We start from the raw sequence: 23,416 nt of genomic DNA on the forward strand, positions 1-23,416 counted from the left end.
TATCCCATATAGCACAGCCCACTTCCACCCCGCCTGCTGCTCAGCCTATCATATCAGAGGAAGAGCGTTATGTGAAAGAACCGGCCAATTAGAACTACGGCGCGCCGAGTCGGTTGCCCGGAGAGACCAATCAACGTTATCTGTCCTTCGCTCTGTCAGACATAATGGCGCGCAAGGAATTTCAAACGTTCGAGGGGAGGAGGAGGGAGGAGGAGTGGGGCTTATAAGGGGGAGGAGAGGGAGGAGGATGAATAGTCTGCTGATGGCGGCGGCGCCGCCTGGCGCGGCTGGCCCCCGGAGTGTCACTGCTTGACGCCTTCCGCGCGGAGCGGCACCTGGGAACGCCGTGTGCGGAGAAGAGGGAAGCGTCCCGCCCTCCCGCCTGAGGCGGAAATCCCAAACGTCGGCCTCTGCCGGGTACCGGATGAGTTATCTTCGCGCCCAGCCGCGCTGCCGCTCTGCTATTGGAGGACGCTGAGGCGGAGGCCACGCCCCTTCCCTACGAGGTGAGGGCGCAGGTGAGTTTGCGCGCCTTCCTCTGAGTGGGAAGCGCTTGCGGGACTGCGCGTGTCGAGCACGGCCTTTGCCCCGCGGGAGTGGCGTCCTTTCGCGTCAACCCGCGGTCAAATCCGAAAGTGACACCCGAAATTAGCGCCTCTGTAACGCAAGGGCGTTATAACGTTGCGGTGTGTGTTGGGGGTTCGGGGTTTTTTTGAGGGGGGAGGGGAAGCAGCATTATTCTCAAAACGGATTCGCGCAGAGAGAGGCCAACAGTTTTTTTCTTACTTGAGCTTCCAAAGCAGCTTTCTCGGCAATCTTCTGACTTGTTGGCCAGTCACGCAGTAGGGTGGTGTTTCCCACCTTGTTTTGAGATGCGTGAAAAAAGCGAAATAAGCGTTCAGAAATCCACAGCAGGGCAGTACTTTTTTATTGGGACCAACCAAAATGTCGCAGAACAGTGAGGTTTTGAGATCTCGGAAACTGGCAAGGTGTCACACAAAGCACCGGGTGGAGGAGAAAGTGTGGGGTTTTGTGGCTGGAGCACAGGATCCGATTTGATTCTGTGGCTGGAAGCACAGCTAAAGGTGGGTGCTGTTTCCATTACTTGATAAAGAATGTGAAGCAACAATCTTCTGCACTATGATGTGAAGTCAAGTTACACATTCCTAGACTGCTTAATCTAGATTAGTTACTTTGGCTACTGCCCTAGCATGTGTTCATGGGTAAAATGGGATTAATGGCAGGAGGTGGTCATTCTTCTGGAGTGCAAGGATGGTAGGTATGCATGTGTTGTTTCTCCAAGACAGGATATTACAGCATTTTTCTGCAATTGTTCTTACTGCTTTTGTTGTTGTTGTTCAGTCGTGTCCGACTCTTCGTGACCCCATGGACCAGAGCACGCCAGGCACGCCTATCCTTCACTGCCTCCCGCAGTTTGGCCAAACTCATGCTAGTAGCTTCGAGAACACTGTCCAACCATCTCATCCTCTGTCGTCCCTTTCTCCTTGTGCCCTCCATCTTTTCCAACATCAGGGTCTTTTCCAGGGAGTCTTCTCTTCTCATGAGGTGGCCAAAGTACTGGAGCCTCAACTTCAGGATCTGTCCTTCTAGTGAGCACTCAGGGCTGATTTCTTACTGCTTATGGGAGCATTAATTTGATACTTGTGGTATCTTGAATGCCACAGTTTTGACTCCTGTTGCTTACTGCCTTGTTAACTTTGGGTTTCAGCTGTTTGACTGTGTCCTCTTTCTTACCAGCTCATACATTCAGCTCTGGCCTACTTCTCTTCAAAATGGCCAGTTTGCCTCAGGGCTATACCAACTGAACCTCCAGGTGAAAGCTTGTGTGATGTAGTGTTCTTTCATACAATCCATTCTCTTGTGAGCCCTTGCCTGTGGTCTTAAATTGGAACAGCCCTGACAAATCTATTTCACCTTGGTGGCAAGTAGGCCTCTGCATTTATTACAGTACTAATATTGCCCTGCACTCAGTCTTTGACAGACTCATAAAGGTAGCGCTGTAGTCTGTAACTCATTGCATTGGCGTGGAGGGAAGTCAAGTGGTGGTTGATCAGTTTGTGTCATCAAAGCAGAAGTCTCTCAAGCCTGTCTGAAGACTGTTGTGAAAGCAGAGTTTAGTTCTAGTTTTTTAAGCTATATCCTCCTTTCCTCTAGTACCCACTGTAGGAACTGTGGTAATCTTACTAGCCTTAAGGTGTCATAAGGCTCTTTGTTTTCTTAGCAAAATGATCTGGAGAAGATACAACTTGCTTCAGAAAACCAAGTGGCAGTCTCACATTTTTCTCTTTTGCAGTCTTCTCTGGACAACCTTGTATTTCTATTCCTGTCTGCTTCATTTCCTGTGATTGAAAACTACAGTATAGTATTTGGTTCCGTGGGTTCTAGAGCTGGACGGGTGCAAATAAGGTGTTCTGGGTTGTGAAGGGAAGACTGGCACCCTTCTCCACCTTTGCTATCCAGTACTTCTCCAGCTAGTAACATCTTTTTTCTGGGGTGTTAGGGAAGGCAGAGGCATGCTCCATTGTCTCAAGATAGACTGATGCAAATTACATTATTTACTTTCTAGGCAAGTAACTATTTACAAGTCTGTGGTGGACCATTCTTTGATAGAGTTGCTTTGTTACATCCTTTAAAATGCTTAATGTTAAGGAGTGGATGACAACATTTTGTTACATTTTGTAATGGGAAGCAATGGAAATCAAGGCACATATCTTCCAGGTCAGCATATAGCTTGGTTTTGGATGTCTGGCCAATCAAAAAACATTTATTTCACCAAATGCCTGGTAGTAGAAGATATATTGATCCTGAAGGAATTTTCCTGATTGGAGGCTCATCCGTTGCACGCTGGGTGTGCTAAGCCCTGCGATTTCCCTAAATGTAAACCTGACTGCGTAATTTGTGGTAATTGTCAAAGCATTAACACTTGGTGAACAGCAGATAATAACAAAAAGCAAGTTATAGCTGTTGTGAACAGTGACATGAACTCTAATCTGATATTCCACCCATTAGACAGTGGTATTTTCTTCTGATTACTGCTTGTTTTTTGTTTTGTTTTTATTTATAGAGAAGCTTGCAGTTACAGTGTTTAGCCAGTGTGAGAAGCTTTGTTCTGCTGCTAAGTTTGCCCCCTCCCTATTACAAGGAAAACAAACCTCACTCCTGACCTCCCTAAGCATGGCTGCATGCTTTCTCTGTATCCCCACCAAAAATGCTTATATTTTCCATATTCCTTATGGAACCTTGCATATTCCTAAATGATAATTCTATGCACAGAGGTGGTACTGGATGCTGTGTAAAGAATGACAGTTGCCTTCACTCTGGGCTTCTGAGTTTCTGAAAGGCATCTCTCCGGTTCCCAGACATCTCTTGGTCTTTTCCTATAAATTAGTTCTTCTCATGGGGAAGATGCTAGTTCTATCTAAATTATAAAACATAAAACAATGTTGTCCCCTATATCCCTAAAAAGCAACTCCTTCCATGTGTCATGTTGTAGCAGCCTCTCTTAGTATGTGTAATAAGAAAAAAATCTGCCCTTATTCCCTTATGGGGTACACAAGAGCCCTTGCAAAGTCCTTTGCAGGTTCTCCATTGGTAGGAGTAAAAAACAGAGGCCAACCAGAGAAGATTGAGAAGCAAAGCAGCTAGTAAGCTTGATCTTTATTGAAGCTGTTGCAACAGCAATGATTTTCAGGGAAAAGACCCAGAACAAAGCAGGCATTTCAAAATCCCTCCTGGAGGGAAAATACATTTCAAAATCCCTCCTGGAGTCTAGCCCACCCCCAGAAACAGCATCCAATCACAGAAGAGGTTATCCCAAGACCACCACCACCCCAGATACATCAGAGCTACATCACAAATTGGGGGGGGGGGGGGGTCAGAGGAGGTAACGGGAATTTTCCACACCTATGCCATCTCTCCTTGACCACTCCCAGACACACATTTCTGCAAAACAAAAGGTTTCCTCCCTGGCAGGTAGGGCTAATGGCTGTCCTTTGTGAGGGAAATGGCCCATCCTCAGGCAGAGACTTCTCACCTCCTCCCTGCAGATGAAAACACTTGACCAGCTAGGAGTCAAAATGGAGTGAGGCCTGTCTTTCTGTACTGTTTTCAGACATGTGGCCTTTTGTTTGGTAAATTAATAATTATATGTGTGTGTGTGTGTGTGTGTGTGTATATATATATATATGTATATATATATGAAAGGGACTTCCGCTTGCGACGCCATTATGGGTGGTCGTGGGTCGCTTCGGCTGCGAAGCACCCAGTTCATCCCGGGGGTCAGGAGCCCTGCAACCGCATAGCAGGGCTCCGGTTGGGGTGCGGGAAGAGCGTCCCGTGCCCTGGGCTCCCCGGCTGTGCCCGTTGTGGCTCCGAACCCTTCCCCCGCACCCCCTGTAAAGGGGGAGTGGGGGTGAAGGGACTACGGAGCCGGGCCATAGGGGAGAAGCCCCAACCGGGATGAAATTGCGGCGGCAAAGCCTGTGATGAGCGTCTAAGTTCTACCTGTCATTAAGGAGCTGATAAGAACCCGGAGGCTGTGAGTAATTGATTGACTCTTTGTATTCCTGGAATGCTCTGGGGGAAGAAGAAAGGCAGCCCGCCTCCCTCCCTTCGGCTGCTGAAAGAAATTAACTCTTTAAGTGACTGCTGCCACAACAATCATTAGAAAGTATTTGGAATTTGAAAACTGAGTCTGTTGAGACCTCCCTTTGGGGGTTAACTGGGGGAAAAATATCTCCGTTTGAAATTTTGGTCTTTATACTCCTGCCTCGGAGAAATGGCGGCGACTTGGAGTGTCGTAGGAAAAATTTGAAACAAAGGAAGGAAGAGACAGGAACTGAAATCTGACACTCACCCTCTCTCTCAAAATGCTGGACTTCGCGCTCACACTGGTATCGAACTCATATTTAAAGGATGAGGAAAAGCTCACTATTTTACAGATGGAATTGCTTGATCGGAAACTACAAGTCTTGAGTGGAATCATTTATAAAAAAGATCTACTTTCCACAGAGGAGGCTTTTCAAAAGTTCTATACAATGGAATCATGCCTTGGCAAAGAGCTGGGAGAGGCGTTTGAAAGATGGTCTGAGATGGCTGGGCAAAACCGGGAAAAGCAACGGGAAATGGGAAAACTTACAACACCCAGACCCCGAGGTGGCAGCTCGGGGGCGAGGGACATGGAATTAGAATTTTGACAAGAAGAAGAAGCAAAAGAAACGGAGGAGCCCAGAACGCAGATGAGTAACGCCTTGAGGCTCGATGCGGGGTTTGCTGTGGATGCAGCCTGGACCTGTGGACACTTGGAGCAAGACAATGGGAGATTTGGCGCTGGAGAAAGACAGGAAAAGACAATGGACAGAGGAGGAGTGGGTTGAAGAACTAAATGTATAATCTAAATGGTCTGCCATGGTATCCGAAGTCGGAGTGTGAAGTCGGTTAATGATAAGTTTATTTTAAATAAGTAAGGAGATATTGAATTTTAAGTCAAAAGCAGCATGATAAAGGACAGAAGAAATAAGTTTAGTTATAAGAATATTTGGTTAAGATTTAAGGTATAATGCAAAGTTGGAGATAAGTATGTTTTCTTTTTTTAAGTAAAGTTAAATTGTTTTTATAGAGAAAAGTTGTTAAGGAAATAGTATATTGAATTAAAACCGAAGGTGAAAAGGCGGGGGAAGTCAAACGTCAAGATTCAGAACTAGAATTTTTTTTTTTGTAAGGTTACAAGTAAGAAGAAGAATCCTGACTTTATGTGTATTTGTAGTTGTTTTTCTATTTGTAGGTGTGGGGTTGGGTTTATGTTATATTATGAAAATGTTAATAAATTCTGTTTAAAAAAAAAATGTATATATATATGAAAGACCTTGAAATTCTTACAATATATGCTTCAAGGAGCATGTTCCATAGGCAAGGTTTTGCATGGAGGTGTTTTCACTGGACGCTCTTTTGAGTTCCACGCGTCCAGAGGGTCTATCAAAGCCAAGGTCTCCTCTAGAAGCAATGCAATACATTTATATTCAGCCACATATATTGTGAGCAGGGGAGATCTCATTAAACGTAATTTGAGGGCAGGTTGAATTTGCCTCTCCCAGTGGTACTATTATCTTTTCATCTGATTCTGTCTTGGTCATTAATTATGCCATGCTGAAGTCCTTGGAGAAAGAAAGGGTGGGATGCAATTGCCGGGCTGAGGACTGTGATGTTTCTGACCAAATAGGCACCAATGTTTGGCACAGTAATGGTCTAGCTGCGACTGTTGCATGATGAATCATACACATGTTAATTGATTTTTAAGTAGTTGTGCCTGCATGCTGATATAGTGGATTAAAACTCCCAGTAAATATTTTATGCCTTGGTGTCTGAGGCTAACATCTAAACTATTCTTTCTCAGATGTCTCCCAGAACAATAACTCTTTGCCTGGCTTTGAATCATTAGCTCCATAAAAGTTCAAAATGTGTTGGGGTGCAGTAATCAGATTGGCGGAGGCTAGTACTCTGATTTTGTATCTTTGTTTATTTGCTGTTTGTGTTTTCTCAAGATCCTGGTTAACGCCTAGCTAATGAACAACTGAGCCATCTTTGGCCTGTTTTGTCTATGGCGGGGGTTAGGTCAAGGCAGACTTGTAAATGTTACTGTATGTAGCCACAAATTAAACCTTACTTGTGCAGTTGCCTTACCACATACATGTCTATTCAGTTAATTGCCTATAACTGTTTTAGAGGCTTCACTACAACCAAGTGGTATATATTGTTAAATAAAAATGAGTAAAATATACCTATATGCCTTTTTCTGTAGTATAGGTCAAATTGATGAATAGATGAGACTTGCCTGGAGATGTTACTCATCCATGCTGAGTGGTGGCCTAAGAACACCCCAGATTTTAGTTGGACTGGAGCACCAGTGGCATATTTGAGTTTTGAATGAGCAGAGGAGATGAAATCTGGGTGTGAAGGGGATCTCCATAATGGGATTTAAAAGAGGATTGACCGGCAGCTCTGTCTATTGGATAGAGAAGCCTGATAGTTTTATCTTCTGTGCTTCCACCTATGCTTTCCTACCTCCTAGCAAATATTTATCTGTCATTGGCCAGGGGGAGCATGCCAGCAGCCTCCATGGCTCAAGATCCAGAAAAGCTTCAAGCAGAGGTGGAGCGACTGGTGGCTGAGCTGCAGGAGGCAACCCGAGAAAAAGTCCAGGCTGCACAATATGGGCTGGCTGTGCTGGAGGAAAATGGCGAGCTTAAGCAGCGCTGTGGTGAGCTGGAAGGCCAGTTGGAGGTGCTACGCATGGAGCTGGTCCACATGAAGGAGGTGAGTGAAAGTTTCCCCTGTTCTGCCTTGGGCAAGGTTGCCCTTAGCATGCGCCCAGCTTGGGCAGTGTGCTCTTAACCATAATCTCCTGCCTCTTTCTATCTTGCCTAGGCTTTGGCAGAGTCCCACAGCAGTCACAAACGGGCAGCAGCTGATGGCGAGAGCCGAGAAGAATGTCTGCTCAGAGAAACTGCTTCCAAAGAAGCCTGCCTGACTCAGACCATTGAGGAGCTTCAGAACAATGTAAAGCATCTGAGATCCCAGCTGGACAACAATGGGGTAGAAAATGAACGTATTGGTGTGGCTCTGCGGGACTTGAGGAAGGTAATGTGATCAAGTTAAGAAACTGGGGTGGGGGTGGTCCAGTCTGTACATATGTATTTTCTAAAGTGTATTAGGTTAGTTGCTAAATTGATAAAGGGGTGAAATATTTGTAGTAAGCTGTTGGCTGCATTTTGCACAATTCTGTTTCCACTGTTTTATTGATTGATGTGCCACCTATATCCATAATAGTTTCTAAGATAGGAAGGGGCAGATGAGGACCTCAAGTTGTATAAAGCACTGCAGATACCCCAGTATCTGGCTACTGTAAGTCCTGTTTGTTTCCATTCAGAAGATCTCATCAGCCACTGCCCATGTGTATTCGAGATTATTTCTGCAGCCATCAAGACTGGAAGTTCTATTTTTTGTTCTTTAAACTAATGAAAGCCAGCTACATAGAATACTAACTCAGTGCTTATGGGTTTAGAGTTTATAAAGCTAGAGTATCCCACCCATTCTGGTGAGCTTGTTGAACCCTAGAGGTCATCCGAAACTTGAAGCTGGGGAGGTGCTTTCGGGAATCATCTCAGAAATGATGCTGTGCTTTGGAGGTCTTCTAAAGCACAACACAACTGTGGTAACCCTCATAATGGGAGGAGGGCTGGGGCTTGTCTGTGTCTCATTGCTTCCAAGCTTTTTGAAGTACCTCAAGCATGTTCTACTTCCATCTCCAAGTTTCAGGGGAGGTCTGCAGTGGTTGTTTGGTTTTGCAGCTTGGAAGGTGTTTCTAATGCCTCAGAATGATAGTGTGGCAATTCCCCCAGACTTTGACTTGGGGGATCATTTTCACAGCTGTGGTATGTTTCTGAGCTGCTTCAAGTGCTCACAGTGCAAAATCAGGAATAAGGTTTTGCCCTTCTGCTATTGAGAGGAACAAGAACTTGGCAACCATAGAATTTAGCCTTGGTAGCCAGCCAACCAAAATGTGTGGGCCTCTGTTGTAGTGTGTAACGTAGAAAAGCAGAGTAGCAAAAAAGGGAATTTAACAATGGCCCTAACAAACCAGAATGCAAAATTGGTTAGCTGTGAAATGGGAAAAGTGGTAGTGAGAATGTGAGACGTTGTTCCCTGCATTTTGTTATTTCTACAGTGTACTCTGTGGGTGAAATTCACCGTCATGCCATGACAAATGTTCTGCTGTGGTTGACCACCAATAGCAGCTTGTACTTGCAGCTTGGTGTAAGTGGTAGATATATTTTTAAGTGTGAAACCATGTGGACACTTCTCCCTCACTTTGATTTAATAATCAAGTCCTCAGGCATATTAAAAAGTCCTTGGGCCATGTTAAAAAGATGAAGGGGACCACAGGGACAATCATGCTAGCTCTGCCTCCCGTTGCCATGCTGGTTATCCTCCAAGTTGGAGGACAAAGCTTTGAAATGGGGTTGGGTGGGGTCTCTGTGCTCAAGAATGTAAGAAGAATCCTGCTGGAGTAGGCCATCTAGACCAACTCTCTGTCCTCACAGTGGTTAACTTGATGACTGTGGGCAACCCTCAAGCAGGACCCAAGCACAAGAGCACCCTCCCCTCCTTTGGTTTCTAGCAACTGGTGTTCAGAAGCAAAGCTGTCTCCCAACTATGGAGGCAGAGTGCCACCATCATGGCTAGTAGCCTTATCCTCCATGAATTTGTCCAGTCTTCTTTTAAAGCCATCCAAGTTGCTGGTCCTCATGGACTCCTTTGGGAGCAAGTTGCATGAGCTGCATGAAGAAGTACTTTCTTCTGGTGGAGGCTCCCCATGCAGCTTTGACCCCCAGAAAAGCAGGGTTTTAAAGCTAATGAGGAGCCTCCATGAATTAACATGGAGCAAGAAAGCTTTAAAAAATGTTTGTGGGATGAAGTTGCTTTGGGTATTGGATCTTGCCATTAAGATATCCTATATCAAGTTCTTCCTTATCTAATCCTGCCTTGATGTAATACAATATGATGGGTGGTTTGTGGCATGTCTGACTTGGTTCCTATTTCCCCCTCTCTTCCCAGGAACGCCAGATCCTAGAATCCGAGAAGGCCCGGCTATGTGAGGAGATGAAACAGGTCAAGACACGGGAGCTGCGTCAGTTGCAGGACTGTGCTGAACTTGAAGAGGAGAACATCTCCCTGCAGAAGCAGGTCTCCGTGCTCAAGGGCAGTCAGGTATTGGTATCTTTCACATACTATAGTGGGCCTGTCACTGACTGCTTGAATGTGTGCCTTTCATACAGTCGTGTGGACCAGATGTCAACCATGCCATTGTATAGCATCTGCTTTATAGGAATACTGCTTTATACTTTATAGGAATGCTATAATACTTTATAGGAATACTGCTTCATTTGTGTACACCTGAATTTGCAAATGTATGTTTGCTTTCACCCACAACCATGTCCCAATGGACCTTGGCTGGCTTGTGGATGGAGGCAGGGTGATACTAAAATAGCTGCTATAGAGACACTTCTGAGATGACTGAATTCTGAGCCTTGATTAGTTGAGTCTGAACCTCAGCAGTCTTGCTGTATTGGAGGAGCAATCTTATAGGACTTAAAACATGCAACCAACCATCATAAACAGTCTAAAAATATTTAAAGCTGTAGTTCAAAATGTTAAGGGTGGAATTCAATGTCATGCTAATATGAACATTCTGCCAGTGCAAGCATTCTGCTTGCCGGGTAGAAATCTCCTCTCCTCTTCCCCATTTGCACTGTTCTGAAGGTTCTCCCGACCGTCCCAAGCTGATATGGGGGTGCAAGAGGAGGCAGGGAAGCCACATTGTGCTACCAGGACTTGTGCCAGCTCCTGCTAGCGCAACTTATTAGTTGAATGTAGCCCTATTTTAAAGTGTTAGCCATTTAAAATCTTAAAACCTTTTAATTGTCTTGAAGAATTAAAAAAAGAAAATATTTGCCTGATGCTAGAAAGACAGTAGTACAGTCATACCTTGGATCCTGAACGCCTTGTGAGTCAAACGTTTTGGTTCCCCAACGCCGCAAACTCGGAAGTGAGTGTTCCTTTTTGCAACCTGAACGTCCAGCACAATTTCTGCAGCTTCTGATTGGCTGCAGGAGCTTCCTGCCCCTTGTTTTTTGAACGTTTTGGAAGTTGAACGGACTTCCAGTACAGATTCCGTTTGATTTCCGAGTTACCACTATTAGGAACGTGAAGCAAGCCTCTTATAGAATCATAGAGCCGGATGGGACCTTGAGGATCATCTAGTCCAATCCCCTGCAATGCAAGAATATGCAGCTGTCCCTTACAGGGATTGAACCTGCAGCCTTGGCATTATCAGCATAATGCTCTAACCAACTGAGTTAAGGGTCATTCCATATCAAGTGATCCAATTTTTTTTTACTTCATGTCATCCAGTTTTTTCCCCAATATTTTGTACACTTGTTGAATGATCAAAACTTAAACTTAGTTTTGATCATTCAACAAGTGTACATTGGATCACTTGATATGGAATGACACTTGAAATTTGGGTTTGGAGGAAGTCTTTTTTATGAAAATGAATATATTTTTCCAAGGCTCTTAACTTCAAAGGGATTAGAGCTTTTAAAAGCTCTGAAGGGTGTGTGTGTAATTGCTATACTCATGTGTGCATCCCACAATATTGATTGCTCTGCAGTGGTGTTAATAGTTGGGGACTGGAGCAGGCCAGTTCTCAACAAACTTCCAGTGTGGTGTAGTGGTTAAGAGCGGTAGTATCGTAATCTGGTGAACCGGGTTTGTGTCTCTGCTCCTCCACATGCAGCTGCTGGGTGACCTTGGGCTAGTCACACTTCTTTGAAGTCTCTCAGCCTCACTCACCCCACAGAGTGTTTGTTGTGGGGGAGGAAGGGAAAGGAGAATGTTAGCTGCTTTGAGACTCCTTTGGGTAGTGATAAAGCGGGATATCAAATCCAAACTCCTCCTCCTCTTCTTCCATCTCTTAAGTTCCTTTCCCCTTGCTTTTTACTGATGTTTAATTGCTCTCATAGTCCAATTTCTGGATTCAAATACCTGTTGCTATGTCTCTTTCTGTGTTGAGTTAAACTAATATTTTTATAGTTCCACAATTATGCAGACATATTGACTTTGCTGATGGCCTTGTTTCACTAAAAAGTACAGGACCACCACCTTTGCTACTAAGATATAGGATTTGCATTTTAAAGTTATTTTCAGCTTGTTGCAGAATAATGTGCAAGATGAATAAAACACAATTGTTTAATAGCTCTTAAATGCCTGTCCAGGTTATCTACGTCATGAATAGGCCAATGAAAGCTCACTCAGGTTTCACTCTGAAGAAGTGTGCATGCGCACGAAAGCTCATACCAAGAACAAACTTAGTTGGTCTCTAAGGTGCTACTGGAAGGATTTGTTTTGTTTTGTTTTGACTATGGCAGACCAACACGGCTACCTACCTGTATCAGGTTTTCTTGTTTTGGTGGCTGGAATGGTGGTGATAGGAAGTTCCACAAGGCAGGTGCCTGTCCACAATTCCACATATCTGTCTCACACTTAAATAAGAGGACATGGAAGACGGCTTGCTGGTGGATCTTAAAGGAAGGTGGGGATTGTTTTCCATCTGTTGGTGCAAAAAGAAAGTGTAAGCATGTGCCATATTCAATCATGCCAAACTGGTCCAAGTGATGTTGAAACTGAAAGAGATCTGGATGTCAGTAATTCAGATGAAATACTGGGGGAGGCATGGCATGATGAGCAGCAGCCAACCACCTAGTTTTGTGCCCTTTTTTCCTGCCTCAGGTGGAGTTTGAGAGCATCAAGCATGCCCTTAGCTGCCGAGAGGAAGAGCTGGTGCTTGCTGGGACTCAGCTGCTGGAGCTGGGTCGTCTCCGGGACCTGGCAGAACACCAGCTTCAGGAGGCACTAGAGGCTCTGCAGGCAGAGCGTGAGCAGAAGCAGGAATTGCGGCGAGAGCTGGCCATCTGCACAGGAGGGCGCCATGACTCCCTAAGCAGCTTGCAAGCCAACCTGGAAGACCTTAACCACAGCCGTGCAGAGGAGCAGGATAGTGGCTTTGCCAATGCCAGTAGCATTGGGAGCATGGCTTCCACACCCCACAGCTTCCGGCCTGCACCTGGTCTTGTGGCTGACCTCTTCAGTGAGCTTAACTTGGCAGAGATTCACAAACTGCAGCAACAGCTGCTCCAGGTAAGCAGGTTGAGCCTTGTGGATCAGGGAAAAGTTCGGTTTCGATATGAGATGACTAACAACGTGAATTGCATTCCTGTTGCACAGCGGAGCAAGATGTGCTATGTTTTGGGCCAATTTGAATGGTTGGCTATCCCCCCCCCCACTCTACCCCAGCTGGCTAACTTGGGGTTTGCAGCTCTGTTAGAGATTCAGTCCACTGCCATGTACTATGTATCCAACTTCTGAAAAAGTCCTTGCCCCTGTCTCTGTAGTTACTGTGGAACACTTCAAGGGAGGGAATCAAATTGTTGAATGCTCCATTGTAGAAAAACAAAGCTAGTATTGGCAAGAAGATTCTAGTTTAGTCTTTGCCCCAGTAATTTATGTTTGTATGTGCAGAGACTTGTTTTTTACAGGAGGGTGTCTTTTAAACCAAATTCTTCTTCCTTGGACAGTCCATCCCTTACTTTGGCTAATAGGCAGTTGTCATTGATCTCCCACACAAGAGTCCTCTGGTGCATGTGAGGAACTTGTTAGGAGGGATATGCTTCAGTTCTCATTTTATGCTGTGCTTGGGGAATAAACAGCACTAGCTGTGCAAAGCCCAGTGTGCTGAGGTGAGGCAAGACCCCTTGTTTTTCTCTTCCTCTTCCCCTCCAGCCCATAGCCCTCTTGTACCTGCAAAGAACTTGGGAAGGGGAAGACATTTTCACTTCATGTTTGTCTTTAATGAAGGAAAGAGTAACAATTTGCTGCCACGTAACTATCCCTTGCTTTCATCCAATCACACAATTGTCAGAGAACCTGGGGAGAGTGAGTGGTCTCTTGTGCCCGGCAGAATTATTCCCTCCTTGTACACAAGCTATGAAGAACTTACAAACTTGTTGACAGCGGCAAGAGTTATCATAGCTAGGAAATGGAAAAGGCAAGGTGGATATCGAATAGAAGAATGGTACAAAGAAGTGTGGGATATAGCGATTAATGATAAATTAATGTGTGCTATTAAAGTAAGAAGGGCAATATGGAAGAGAAATGACTTTTGAGGAAATACGGAGACTATTTCTGGAGTTCATATTGTTAAAACAGAAAGGAGTCAAACCATCTCAAGAAGTGTTAAATTTTTGGAAAGTTGGATAATTATGATAAATGATAGTCTCGTGGTGGGGTGCACATTTCTATTTGTATTAGTTTTACTTTAAGAAAAAAATTTAAAAAATCAAGAGGGAGAAATATTATTCCCTCCCCATTCACAGAGGATGCAGGAGTGGGATATATTGGTGTTGACTATCTGGCAAGGGCAACTCCAGCCAGATTTGTAGACCCTTGATTTCTCCATCTGTAATCCTGAAGTGGTCCAGTGCAGCATTGGATGGCATCCCCTAGAACTACTTGCCATTCAGTTTTGCCTCAGGCACAGAGGATGCATGTATTACAGCACAAATAATGGCCACCGTTGCAATATGAGCAATCAGGCTGCGATGTCAAAAAGTGGGTCCCTGTTCTTCAAAGCTTAAAATGTACTGTAATGGGACTATTTCCTCTTTCTGCAGTGCGGGGAGCATGGGTGTAGCAAAAGCTAAGAAAATGCTAGGCTGGAAGTGATTTTCTAAACAAGGATTTAGAGATAAAAATTATGGCTTGATAGTATTGCTCCACAGTGAACTCAAAGAAGCTATTCTGGCTGCAAGTTGCTCGGATGCCAGAGGCATTGCTTTCAGGTGTCTGCTCTGGCAATAATCTTGTCTATGGAGTCTGCTGTTTCTGTCTGTCTGTCTGTCTCCCCACTCCGATTGAGCTGTAAACTTCTCAGTCGCCTGTAGAGTGAGTGGCAGGAAGCCACTAAAGTTATTCCGAGCAGCTGCACATCCTGCCCAGCTGGCGTCATGCTCTGGCCTGACCCTGTTGCACTTTCCCCACCCCCTTCAGGCTGCTTGTCTGTAGATTTTCTCTCCCTCCTGCCAAGCCAGTTGTCTTGGTGAAGGTTTGAATGCTGTGCTACTCTTGCAAGGTATTGGAGACATTTGTCCACTTTGTCCAATTTTTGTCTAGAATGCAGCTCTCTTCCATCTTCTATTTTTAACAGCTTATCCTGTGTATTAGAGATCACCCTGTTTGGAGAGCCTCCGAAAGGTGAATGCTATGATAGTTGATTCTGGGTCACTTCCGGCTAGCCTCATTCTGGCAGCCATTGGCCAAAGGAAATACCTGGCTGCGAATCAAAAGCCCTGAAGCTCAGCTTCTTTTTGTATGGCTCTTTAAAGCCCAGATGGAAACTTGAGACCTGGGAGTGGCAAGCTCTATAAAGAGAGAAGCCTGTCCCTTCTGTATTGATCCCTCCAAAAGGGTCACGGTTTCGGAATAGAACTGAGCAGCCTTAATCTCTGGGGTAAGGCTGCAAAACCAGGGCTGTCCTTGCTCACTCAGAGCACTTGCCTATTAAGAGTGTCCTTGCCAACTACTCCCAGTTTAGTTCCTGTTTTCCATGCCAGGACGTAGCTCTGCAAAATGCATAGCCTGGTATTGACATAAAGTGCTCTTGAGCATGTCCCAACAACTTAGAGTTCTGTTGGCCTCCTTGGATCTGGATTTAGGTTATGGCTCAGTTTATCTCCATGCCTTGGGTTGGGAAACATAAACACCAAATTCTCCCTACCCCCTTTCTAATTACCTGTTTGCATTATTAGGCAGAAAATGAGAAGGCCTCGCTTGCCTCAGACCTGCAGGACCTTAAGAAACAGCTGAGCAGCACTCAGGAGGCTCTAGCTCAGCAACAGCTGTGCAACAACCATGAGGTGGAGCAGTTTCAGACCTTGGATGCTGGCCCTAGCAATGGCGGGGACCACCCATCACCCTGTGAGAGGGAGCGCTGCCATGAAGAGTTAGAAAAGGCCCAGCTGGCAGCCCAGCAGGAGAGGGAGGCAGCTGCTCAGTTAGAAACGGAGCTGCGGGTTGCCCGAAGGATGGCACGGGAGAGTCAGTCACGGCTGGCTCAGGCCCAGGAGGAGCTCCTGGGTTTTTCTGAGGAGATGGCTGCTCTGTATCATCATGTTTGTGCCTGCCACAGCATCACCCCTCAGCGTGTTGTGTTGGACTATTACCGGGAAGGCCGTGGAGCCCGGAGCATGTGCAGAAGACGGTCCTCCCGAAAACTCCTACTCACAGAAATGGAGACAAGCAGCAGTGGGGACCAGTCCCCAGCCAGCAGCCCCAGTTCCCCCTGTGGGTTGGAGCCCCTCAATGTGGCCAACCTGACTGCCGTCTTGCGAGAACAACTAGGGCACCTGCAGGTGGTGCTCTCCCTGGTGCATCAGCAGGGCCTGATGGGGCACAGTGCCGAACTGGAACGTGACAAGGAGGTGCTGGTGGAGGAGGTGCTGAAGCTGAAGTCCCTGCTGAGCACTAAGCGGGAGCAGATCGCCACCCTGCGCACAGTACTCAAGGCCAACAAGCAGGTGGGTGCAGGAGTAGCCTGGCTGTGGTGCTAGTCAGCCCGAGTGAATAGGATGGGGAGGGTGAGAAAGGTGTGGGCCTGCAGCCGGGTCTGGGAGCACCCTCAGCTAGTGCAATGAGCACTTTTGGGGGTTGCCCACTGCCAGTAGCACCTTTTTCGTCTTCCTGCTGCTTCTCCTGCCAAACAGTGCAGGTAGAGGAAGAAGAATGGGGTTCTGCTAGGCTTCTGCTGCCAAATGGGCTCATCAGTGAGAGTTACGGGAATTTTCTTACACTGACTGCAAAACTGAAGGTGTCAAGAAGTCACAAAACAGGTATGATCAGGCTGCGAGTATGTTGTGTCTAAAAGTCAATGAATCTTTGCCTAGGCAATATTTTGCGATCTTGCAAAATGCAGAATTATACAACATTTATTTTGCACAGGTTTCTTCTGTATATCAGGGGAGGGGCAAGGGATTATTCCAATTACTTTTATTGATTTTCCAAATTATTACAAATCATTACTGAATTAATTCAATACAATTTCCAAAACTGATTTCCCACTCTTCTTGTCCATGATAGACCCCCATTGCTGTTAGTTCTCAATTTCTAGTTGAAATCACCCCATAATTCCAATTATAATTTCCATCAGCTGCCCCTTTACAACCCTGCAAACAGCAAATATATTTTTTAAAAAACTTAGTGTATATATTTGATTACAGCATGTGTAGTATTTCAGTAAGTTCTTATTTCCAGATTTCAGCATTGTTTTCTAGCTTGAATATTTTCACATGTTCAAATCAGAGTTCTTTCCCTGGTTAGCTGATTTATTGCAGTTCACCTGTTTCCTCCATCTGTGCTCACCTTACTCAAACTCACATTCCTTCCTACTGATAACATAGTCAAGCTGTAGCATAAATTAGCTCACGAAAACAGTTTGCAGAGAGAGCATTCTAGGAGCACCCCAGCCGTTGGATTCCATCACTGCAATGCCTTAAAAACATCTTTTCCAGTGCATATGTCTTTCTCTTTAATTAATCCTCTTTGTGGCTTCCATCATGTCAGGTTAACTGTGGATTGTTATTAGCTGCATTTCCTCCTCCCACAACAGAAATACTTTGATGGTGGCTTACAACAATGAAGGCTAGAAATGTGTTCTAAAACTGAGATTCTCTGGAGTGGAATTGTATTCCCAACCTCTCATTCAGTGCTCCCACATGATTTTGGCCCATAAATAGGCCTGGGTGTGATGTGGCATGGCCTGTGAACATAGGCCCTTGCATACCATTTGTTTTAATGTTCCATAAGCTGCTTTTTGGAAAGCCACCAAGAAACAATTAAATAATAACAATCAAAGAGCAGCAGACTGGGGAGGCAGGCTACAGGTCTGCCTAAATAATAAGGTAGTTTTCACTAGTCTTTGGAAAGCTGATGGGTATGGGGCTAAGTGGGCCTCCTGGGTTCCAGAGTTTGGGCACAACAGCTGAAAAAAAACCTTGACACATTTAACCACTAGCTGCACCTTAGATGGTGGAGAATGCAGAGCAGGGCACTTTGTCTAGGTGCACAGACAGCAGGCCCTGCCTTCTAAATACCAGTGCCATATTTAAGCTCTGTGGATGGACTGACAGCATCCAGTGCACACCAAGAAAATGCACTTGGAGGGGGTGGCGGCTTATAGCAACCCTGTTAATAGTATTTCCAATTGTCTGGGAGGGGTTTATCCACCCCACTTCCTTTGGCTGCAGTCCTGGGGCACTCTTACCTTCCTGTCCTTTTCCTGTTCTGCTCCTCCTCCCTGCTCCTCCTGTTCTTTTCACAGCCCTGCATTCCTAGCAACTGCTGCTGCTTTCCTCAATGTTTGCAGCATGAACCCTGTGCTTATGCTGTTGATAGGTTTTCTCCAACTTTCCAGGCCTGGGAAAGAAGGCAGAAAGGGCTTGCATTCAGTGTTAGAAACTCAGATATTTAATCTAATCACCAAATGGCACCTTAAACCTATGTTATGGTCACCACAACAGAATGTTTAGGCACCTTTTTATTAAAAAAAATGAAGCTTGTTGTTAATTTTGTTTCTATACCACTTTACATTTTAAAGAAAAAATATTGGTGGTTTACAACACATTAAAACATCAAGTAAAACAAACAATCCAGAATAAAACAAATTCAAGCTTCAAGGAAAACACTTCAGATCCTACTCTAAGTGACATTTTTCTTTCCCCATATTTATTTACCTACTTAACTTATATAAACTACTCCATAGCATAAGTACTGTAGGAAGCCAATTTGGTGTAGTGGTTAGAGTGTTGGACGTGGGCCTACAAGATCAGGGTTCAAATCCCCATGAAGCTCACTTAGAAATTCCCTTATTCCTAATAGGATTCCTTGCAAGAAAAGGGAAAAGTTGACAGCAATGCCTTGAGCCAGTCACAGCCTCTTAACTTACCTCACAGGGTCATTGTAGGGATGAACTGAGGAGAGGAGTTAACCATGTACTCCTTGGAGAAAAAGGCAGGAGATAAATGCAATAAATAAACTCTTCCGCTTACCTGCTTAAAAAAACTGGAGGGGCTAGTCAGATGGAGATGTCAGTCGCCAACCTGGCATCCAGAGATCTCCACGTGGTTGCAATTGGACCTGTAACTGTTGAAAAATGCACATGACGAATTTCTGACACAGCTTGCATGTGTCCTCGGAGCTTGCATGTGTAAGACTGGATATTGGGAATACTCCTTGGATTGAGCAGGATTGAGCAGTCCTGGGATCTTTCAAGCACCCTAGGCTGTGTTCTGGAGGCTCCTTGCTGGAGCATCTTCTCTTGCTTTTAAAAAAAGGACTGAAGCAAGAATGGGGCCACCCATGAGTGTAATCCTAGAGACAAATAAGCTTGTTTGATCTCTGAAAAAAGGTGCCCTGTTGATGTGTTCCCTGTTGCTGACCTGAAAGTGAAGTAGCCTCTTGAGGGTATTTCCTTATCAGCAGGCTGGTAGCCCCATGTGCCTGGCTCTTCCAAGATTGTTCTTGTGGGTGGAGTGGTTCCAGCTGCCTGTTTGAGTCACATATGCAGAACAGCATAGAATGGTGTGTTTGCTATGTTTGTGTGCCAGTGCTTTAATGATTATACTTTCTGCATACTGTGGAGGGTGTTTCCATGGGGGAGAAACTATAGGTCAAAGACTTGGAAGGGACCTCATTGGTCATCTAGTCCAACCCCCTACAATGCAGGAATCTCAACTAAGCATCCGTGACAGATGGCCATCCAACCTCTGCTTTAAAACCTCCAAGGAAAGAGAGTCCACCACATCCCAAGAGAATCCCTTCTACTGTCGAACTGCTCTTACTGTCAGAAAGTTCTTCCTGGTGTTTAGTTGGAATCTCCTTTCTTGGTTCGAGTCCTAGCCTCCAAAGCAGGAGAAAACAAGCATGCTCCATCCTCCATGTAACATCCCTTGAGATATTGGAAGATGGCTATCATATCTCTTCTTTTCCAGGCTAAACACACCCAGCTCTTTCAACCATTGCTCATAAGGCTTGGTTTCCAGACCCTTGGTCATCCCTCCTCTGCATACCTTCCAGCTTGTCAATATCCTCCTTAAATTGTGAAGCCCAGAACTCCAGGCATAGTCTATCTAAGGAAGAATAGAGTGGTAGTATTACTTCCATTGATCAGGAAACTAGACTTCTGTTGATGCAGCATAGCATTTGCTTTTTTGCTGCTGCATCACACTGTTGACTGAGGATCAGCTTGTGGTCTACAAAGACCACTAGATCCTTTTCACAGCTACTACTGGCAATTCAGATGTACCCCATCTTTTATTTGTGCATCTGGTTATTCCTGCCTAAATGTAGAACATTACATTTGTCCCTATTGAAATTCATTTTGTTAGTGCATCATCTGACCTTTGGCAACCTTCCCTTTTAGACGGCAGAGGCCGCCCTCTCAAACCTTAAAGGCCAGTTTGAAGGCGAGAAGGTGCTGGTGTCGGAGACCATGGCCAAGCTGCGTCATGAGCTGAAAGCCTTGAAGGAGGATGCTGCTACTTTCTGCTCCCTACGTGCCATGTTTGCCAGCAGGTTAGGAACAGGGGCATCCCAGGGAGCTGTGTCTATAGTAGAGAAGGGGCAGTGGGACAGAGGTTGGAGGTAAGCCACCTCTTGAAGTGGGGGTAGGTTGGCATTGAGCCTTTGATCTACTGCTGCTCCTATTTCATGTTGGAATTGTGCCACTATCCTCACACAAGTGCTGAAACTGAGGACTTGCCATGTAGATTGGGAGAATCAAGTAATTGTGATATTGACTGGTTGTGGTCTAGGAAGGCTGGTTTCACACAAGGCCTAGAGAGACATGGAAAGCTGCTTAAACCTCAGAAGTCACACAAGAGAAGGAAGCTGCGGGGGGGAGTGAGTTACCGTATTTTTCGCTCCATAAGATGCACTTTTTTCCTCCTAAAAATTAAGGGGAAATATCTGTGCGTCTTATGGAGCAACTGGTGGTCCCTGGAGCTGAATTGCCCAGGGGCCAAAAGAGGATCGTGCTTTTTATTTTACAAAGAGAAGGGGGGGTGTTGAAAGGACCCCGCTCAGCAGCTGATCAGCAAGAGATCAGGAGAGAGAGAAGAGTCCCGGCTCCCTTTCAGCCCCACCCTCTTGCCTCGCCCTCCATTGTTGAATGTGCTGCAGAGGGAGGTTGTTTGTTTCCCCAGTGACATGTGACTGGCTGATTAGATTATCTGTCTGGAAACTGTAGAAAAGGCTCCCTTTCCTTTAGAAGCTGCAGAAATGTGAGTTGAACCCCATAAAAACAGGGCTTTTCCTCTTTGCTTTTCCCCCTTTGCAAAAAAGCTGCAAAACTTTTAGCTGATCCTCAAAAAACCAAGGTTTTTCCCTTTGCAAAAAAGCTGCAAAACTTTTAGCTGATCCTCAAAAAAACCAGGGCTTGTAGAGGAGGAAAACCAGAAAAATATTTTTTTTTCTTGCTTCCTCCTCTAAAAATGAGGTGCGCCCTATGGTCTGGTGCGCCCTATGGAGCGAAAAATACGGCAATGCTCTTTGAGGGGGTGCTATTGATGCCCTATTCCTATAGCTTCTGAGATATTGCCAGGCATTGCCCATAAGAACTAGAAACCACTCTTAATTTAAAGGGAGCCAAGATTTCAGCAAGCAATGATGAGTGTCCAGTGGGATATTCCATTCTTTTTCTGGCATTTGATGGGAACCTGAGTATATGCAAGGAACTGAGAGCTGCTGTAAGGCCTGCCCAGGGTTCTGTGGTATTGATCCTTCTTGACACTCGCCTTGAACTCACCACCTCCGTCTGTCTCCAGGTGTGACCAGTATGTGAGTCAGCTAGATGAGATGCAGCGGCAGCTGGCAGCTGCTGAGGATGAGAAGAAGACACTGAGTTCCCTGTTGCGCATGGCCATCCAGCAGAAGCTGGCACTCACACAAAGGTTGGAGTCTCTGGAGAGCCCGACTGAGATGCCACGGGGCAGTAGCAGGAGGGCACTCAGGCCATCCAAGGGTAGTGCGGTAAGAACAGTTGGAGCAATGAGTTCTGCTACCAGTATGGGTGGGAGGTGAAGCAAAAGCCCCTGAAGCCGTTCACCTGGTTAAGATGTAATGCTTCCCAGCTGCCTTTGGGAGTGATACACAGCTTCTTCAAATTTATCAGTGCAGATTTCACATAGAACTGTGGCAGGGTAATAGCCCTAAGATGTAGCCTTGAGTGATGTATAACCAGTGTACTTGTTCATCTTACTTATCCACTTACTTATCCAAGCAATTATCTCTGGAGATGATAAACCAGGAGAGCCAGTGTGGTAATGTGGTTAGAATGTCAGACTAGGACCTGAGAGACCAGGGTTCAAATCCCCACTTGTCCATGAAGCTCACCACCAGTCACTGCCTCTCGGGAGACTCTGTTTTAAGGATTATATGAGAAAAATAGAGAAAATAAAATAGAGAAAAATGAAAATAAAATAAATGATGACACACGTGGGAGCCAAGCCTCTATTGTCCATGGACCAATAGCAATCCCCTGCCCCACCTTCCACGCAGCCTTATAACAGAGAGCTAGCTAGTGTGGCACTGAAGCCTGGAGCACAAAATGTCACCTTTGTGAACCCATTAGGTGGCCTTATGCCAGCCTCAGTGTCCTCCCTCCCACCCCGGTCAGCAATATCGGTCAATATGGTGGCACCTTAAGCAGTTCAAGTGCTGTGTGAATGCTTAGCTGTAATGTGAGTAAATTATGCCAGGGCCAGCACAGGAGAGCTATAGGAAAACAAGCGGTACTTTTAAATGTATCTTTCTAACTGCCTTTCTTCTCTCCCTGGTCCTGGTTCTTCTTTCAGAGATGAGACAGCCAGTATCCAGTGCAGGATTTCCAGGCACTTCTCATTCAGTGACTTCCATTGTGGTCACAGAACCCCATTTATTATTTGCATAACATGGGGAAGCCTGGCACCTGCAAGAGGAGCCCTGTGCCAGCAGCACGCCTCCAGCCAGTGTTTGCTTCCTGCCCTCGTGCCTTAAGAGTTATGTGAAGATACACACACCTTTTCTCTGTTTGCCTCAGTGATGACTTTCCTAAGCGCCTCTAACACTGTGCCTTTTTGTGAACTGTAATGTTGGTGACACTGATGTCTGCCTTAATGACCAGGGCTGCCTGCTTTGGGTCCGGCTGTGAAAAGATGGGTTCCTCCCTTCCCTTGAATTTCCTTGCCCTGCTGTACTCTCCCAGGCCCATCACTTCTCCACCTGTCTTCCCATGAGGTTTTGCACATAGTTAATGACTGCATGGATTGTGGGGAGAAGGAAAAGTAGCCCCATGCAGCCATGAGGCATGTTGTGAGATGGGCCCAGCAGTGTCTCCTGTTAACCTCACCATCCTGACACCGGCAGAAGCAGTTTTCTTTGTGGTGTGGGGCAAGATGAGCCCCTGGTTGTTTGCCTCAAATAAATAATTGATTTCCCTGCATCCCTAGCCTTTTCCCTTAATTAATTCAGAGCATTAATTCATAGTTATTACAAAATATGATAAAAACGTAAGATTATTACTGTACTAGAAAACCACTCTTTGATTTTAGACTGTACCACTTAAAATGCTACTGTAACAGTGTTCCCATTCATTTACTTACAGTAGCAAGAAAGGATCATCTAAGTTGGGGTTTTGTGGCTCTTTCAGTGTTTGTCTTTGACTCCAACTCCAACTTCAGTCAGCATGACTGGT

The 23,416-nt window shown here is 45.5% G+C and overlaps 1 protein-coding gene and 1 non-coding gene across 5 annotated transcripts; both read left to right on the forward strand.

Annotated features, from left to right (window-relative positions):
* Nucleotides 1–369: 369 nt before the first annotated feature.
* LOC117060557 (protein bicaudal D homolog 2-like) lies at nt 370–23,164 on the forward strand. Of its 4 annotated transcripts, none has more exons than XM_033172908.1 (9): nt 370–518; nt 7,113–7,332; nt 7,444–7,656; nt 9,634–9,786; nt 12,367–12,774; nt 15,441–16,208; nt 20,108–20,328; nt 21,510–21,714; nt 22,539–23,164. In XM_033172908.1, exons 2-9 carry the CDS (start codon nt 7,120–7,122, stop codon nt 22,542–22,544), a joined length of 2,187 nt encoding a protein of 728 aa, XP_033028799.1. In that variant the 5' UTR covers nt 370–518; nt 7,113–7,119; the 3' UTR covers nt 22,545–23,164. The 4 variants fall into 4 exon arrangements, with proteins under 4 accessions (XP_033028799.1, XP_033028798.1, XP_033028797.1 ...); XM_033172907.1 differs by lacking the exon at nt 370–518 and adding an exon at nt 886–1,085; XM_033172906.1 differs by lacking the exon at nt 370–518 and adding an exon at nt 1,161–1,275.
* Nucleotides 2,794–2,952, forward strand: LOC117061345. Its single transcript, XR_004428078.1, has one exon. It is a non-coding gene; the product is annotated as a U1 spliceosomal RNA (small nuclear RNA).
* Nucleotides 23,165–23,416: the final 252 nt, after the last annotated feature.

The sequence above is a fragment of the Lacerta agilis genome, chromosome 16, assembly GCF_009819535.1.
Source record: "Lacerta agilis isolate rLacAgi1 chromosome 16, rLacAgi1.pri, whole genome shotgun sequence".
In the NCBI taxonomy this organism is placed as follows: domain Eukaryota; kingdom Metazoa; phylum Chordata; class Lepidosauria; order Squamata; family Lacertidae; genus Lacerta; species Lacerta agilis.

What these genes read in the sequence shown, in the direction of transcription:
- LOC117060557 (XM_033172906.1), top strand. Translation starts at nt 1,220, where the DNA reads ATGGGTAAAATGGGATTAATGGCAGGAGGTGGTCATTCTTCTGGAGTG. An exon ending in AGCTGGTCCACATGAAGGAG is followed by an intron (nt 7,333 to 7,443) that starts GTGAGTGAAAGT and finishes TATCTTGCCTAG; the next exon opens with GCTTTGGCAGAGTCCCACAG. An exon ending in CCGTGCTCAAGGGCAGTCAG is followed by an intron (nt 9,787 to 12,366) that starts GTATTGGTATCT and finishes TTCCTGCCTCAG; the next exon opens with GTGGAGTTTGAGAGCATCAA.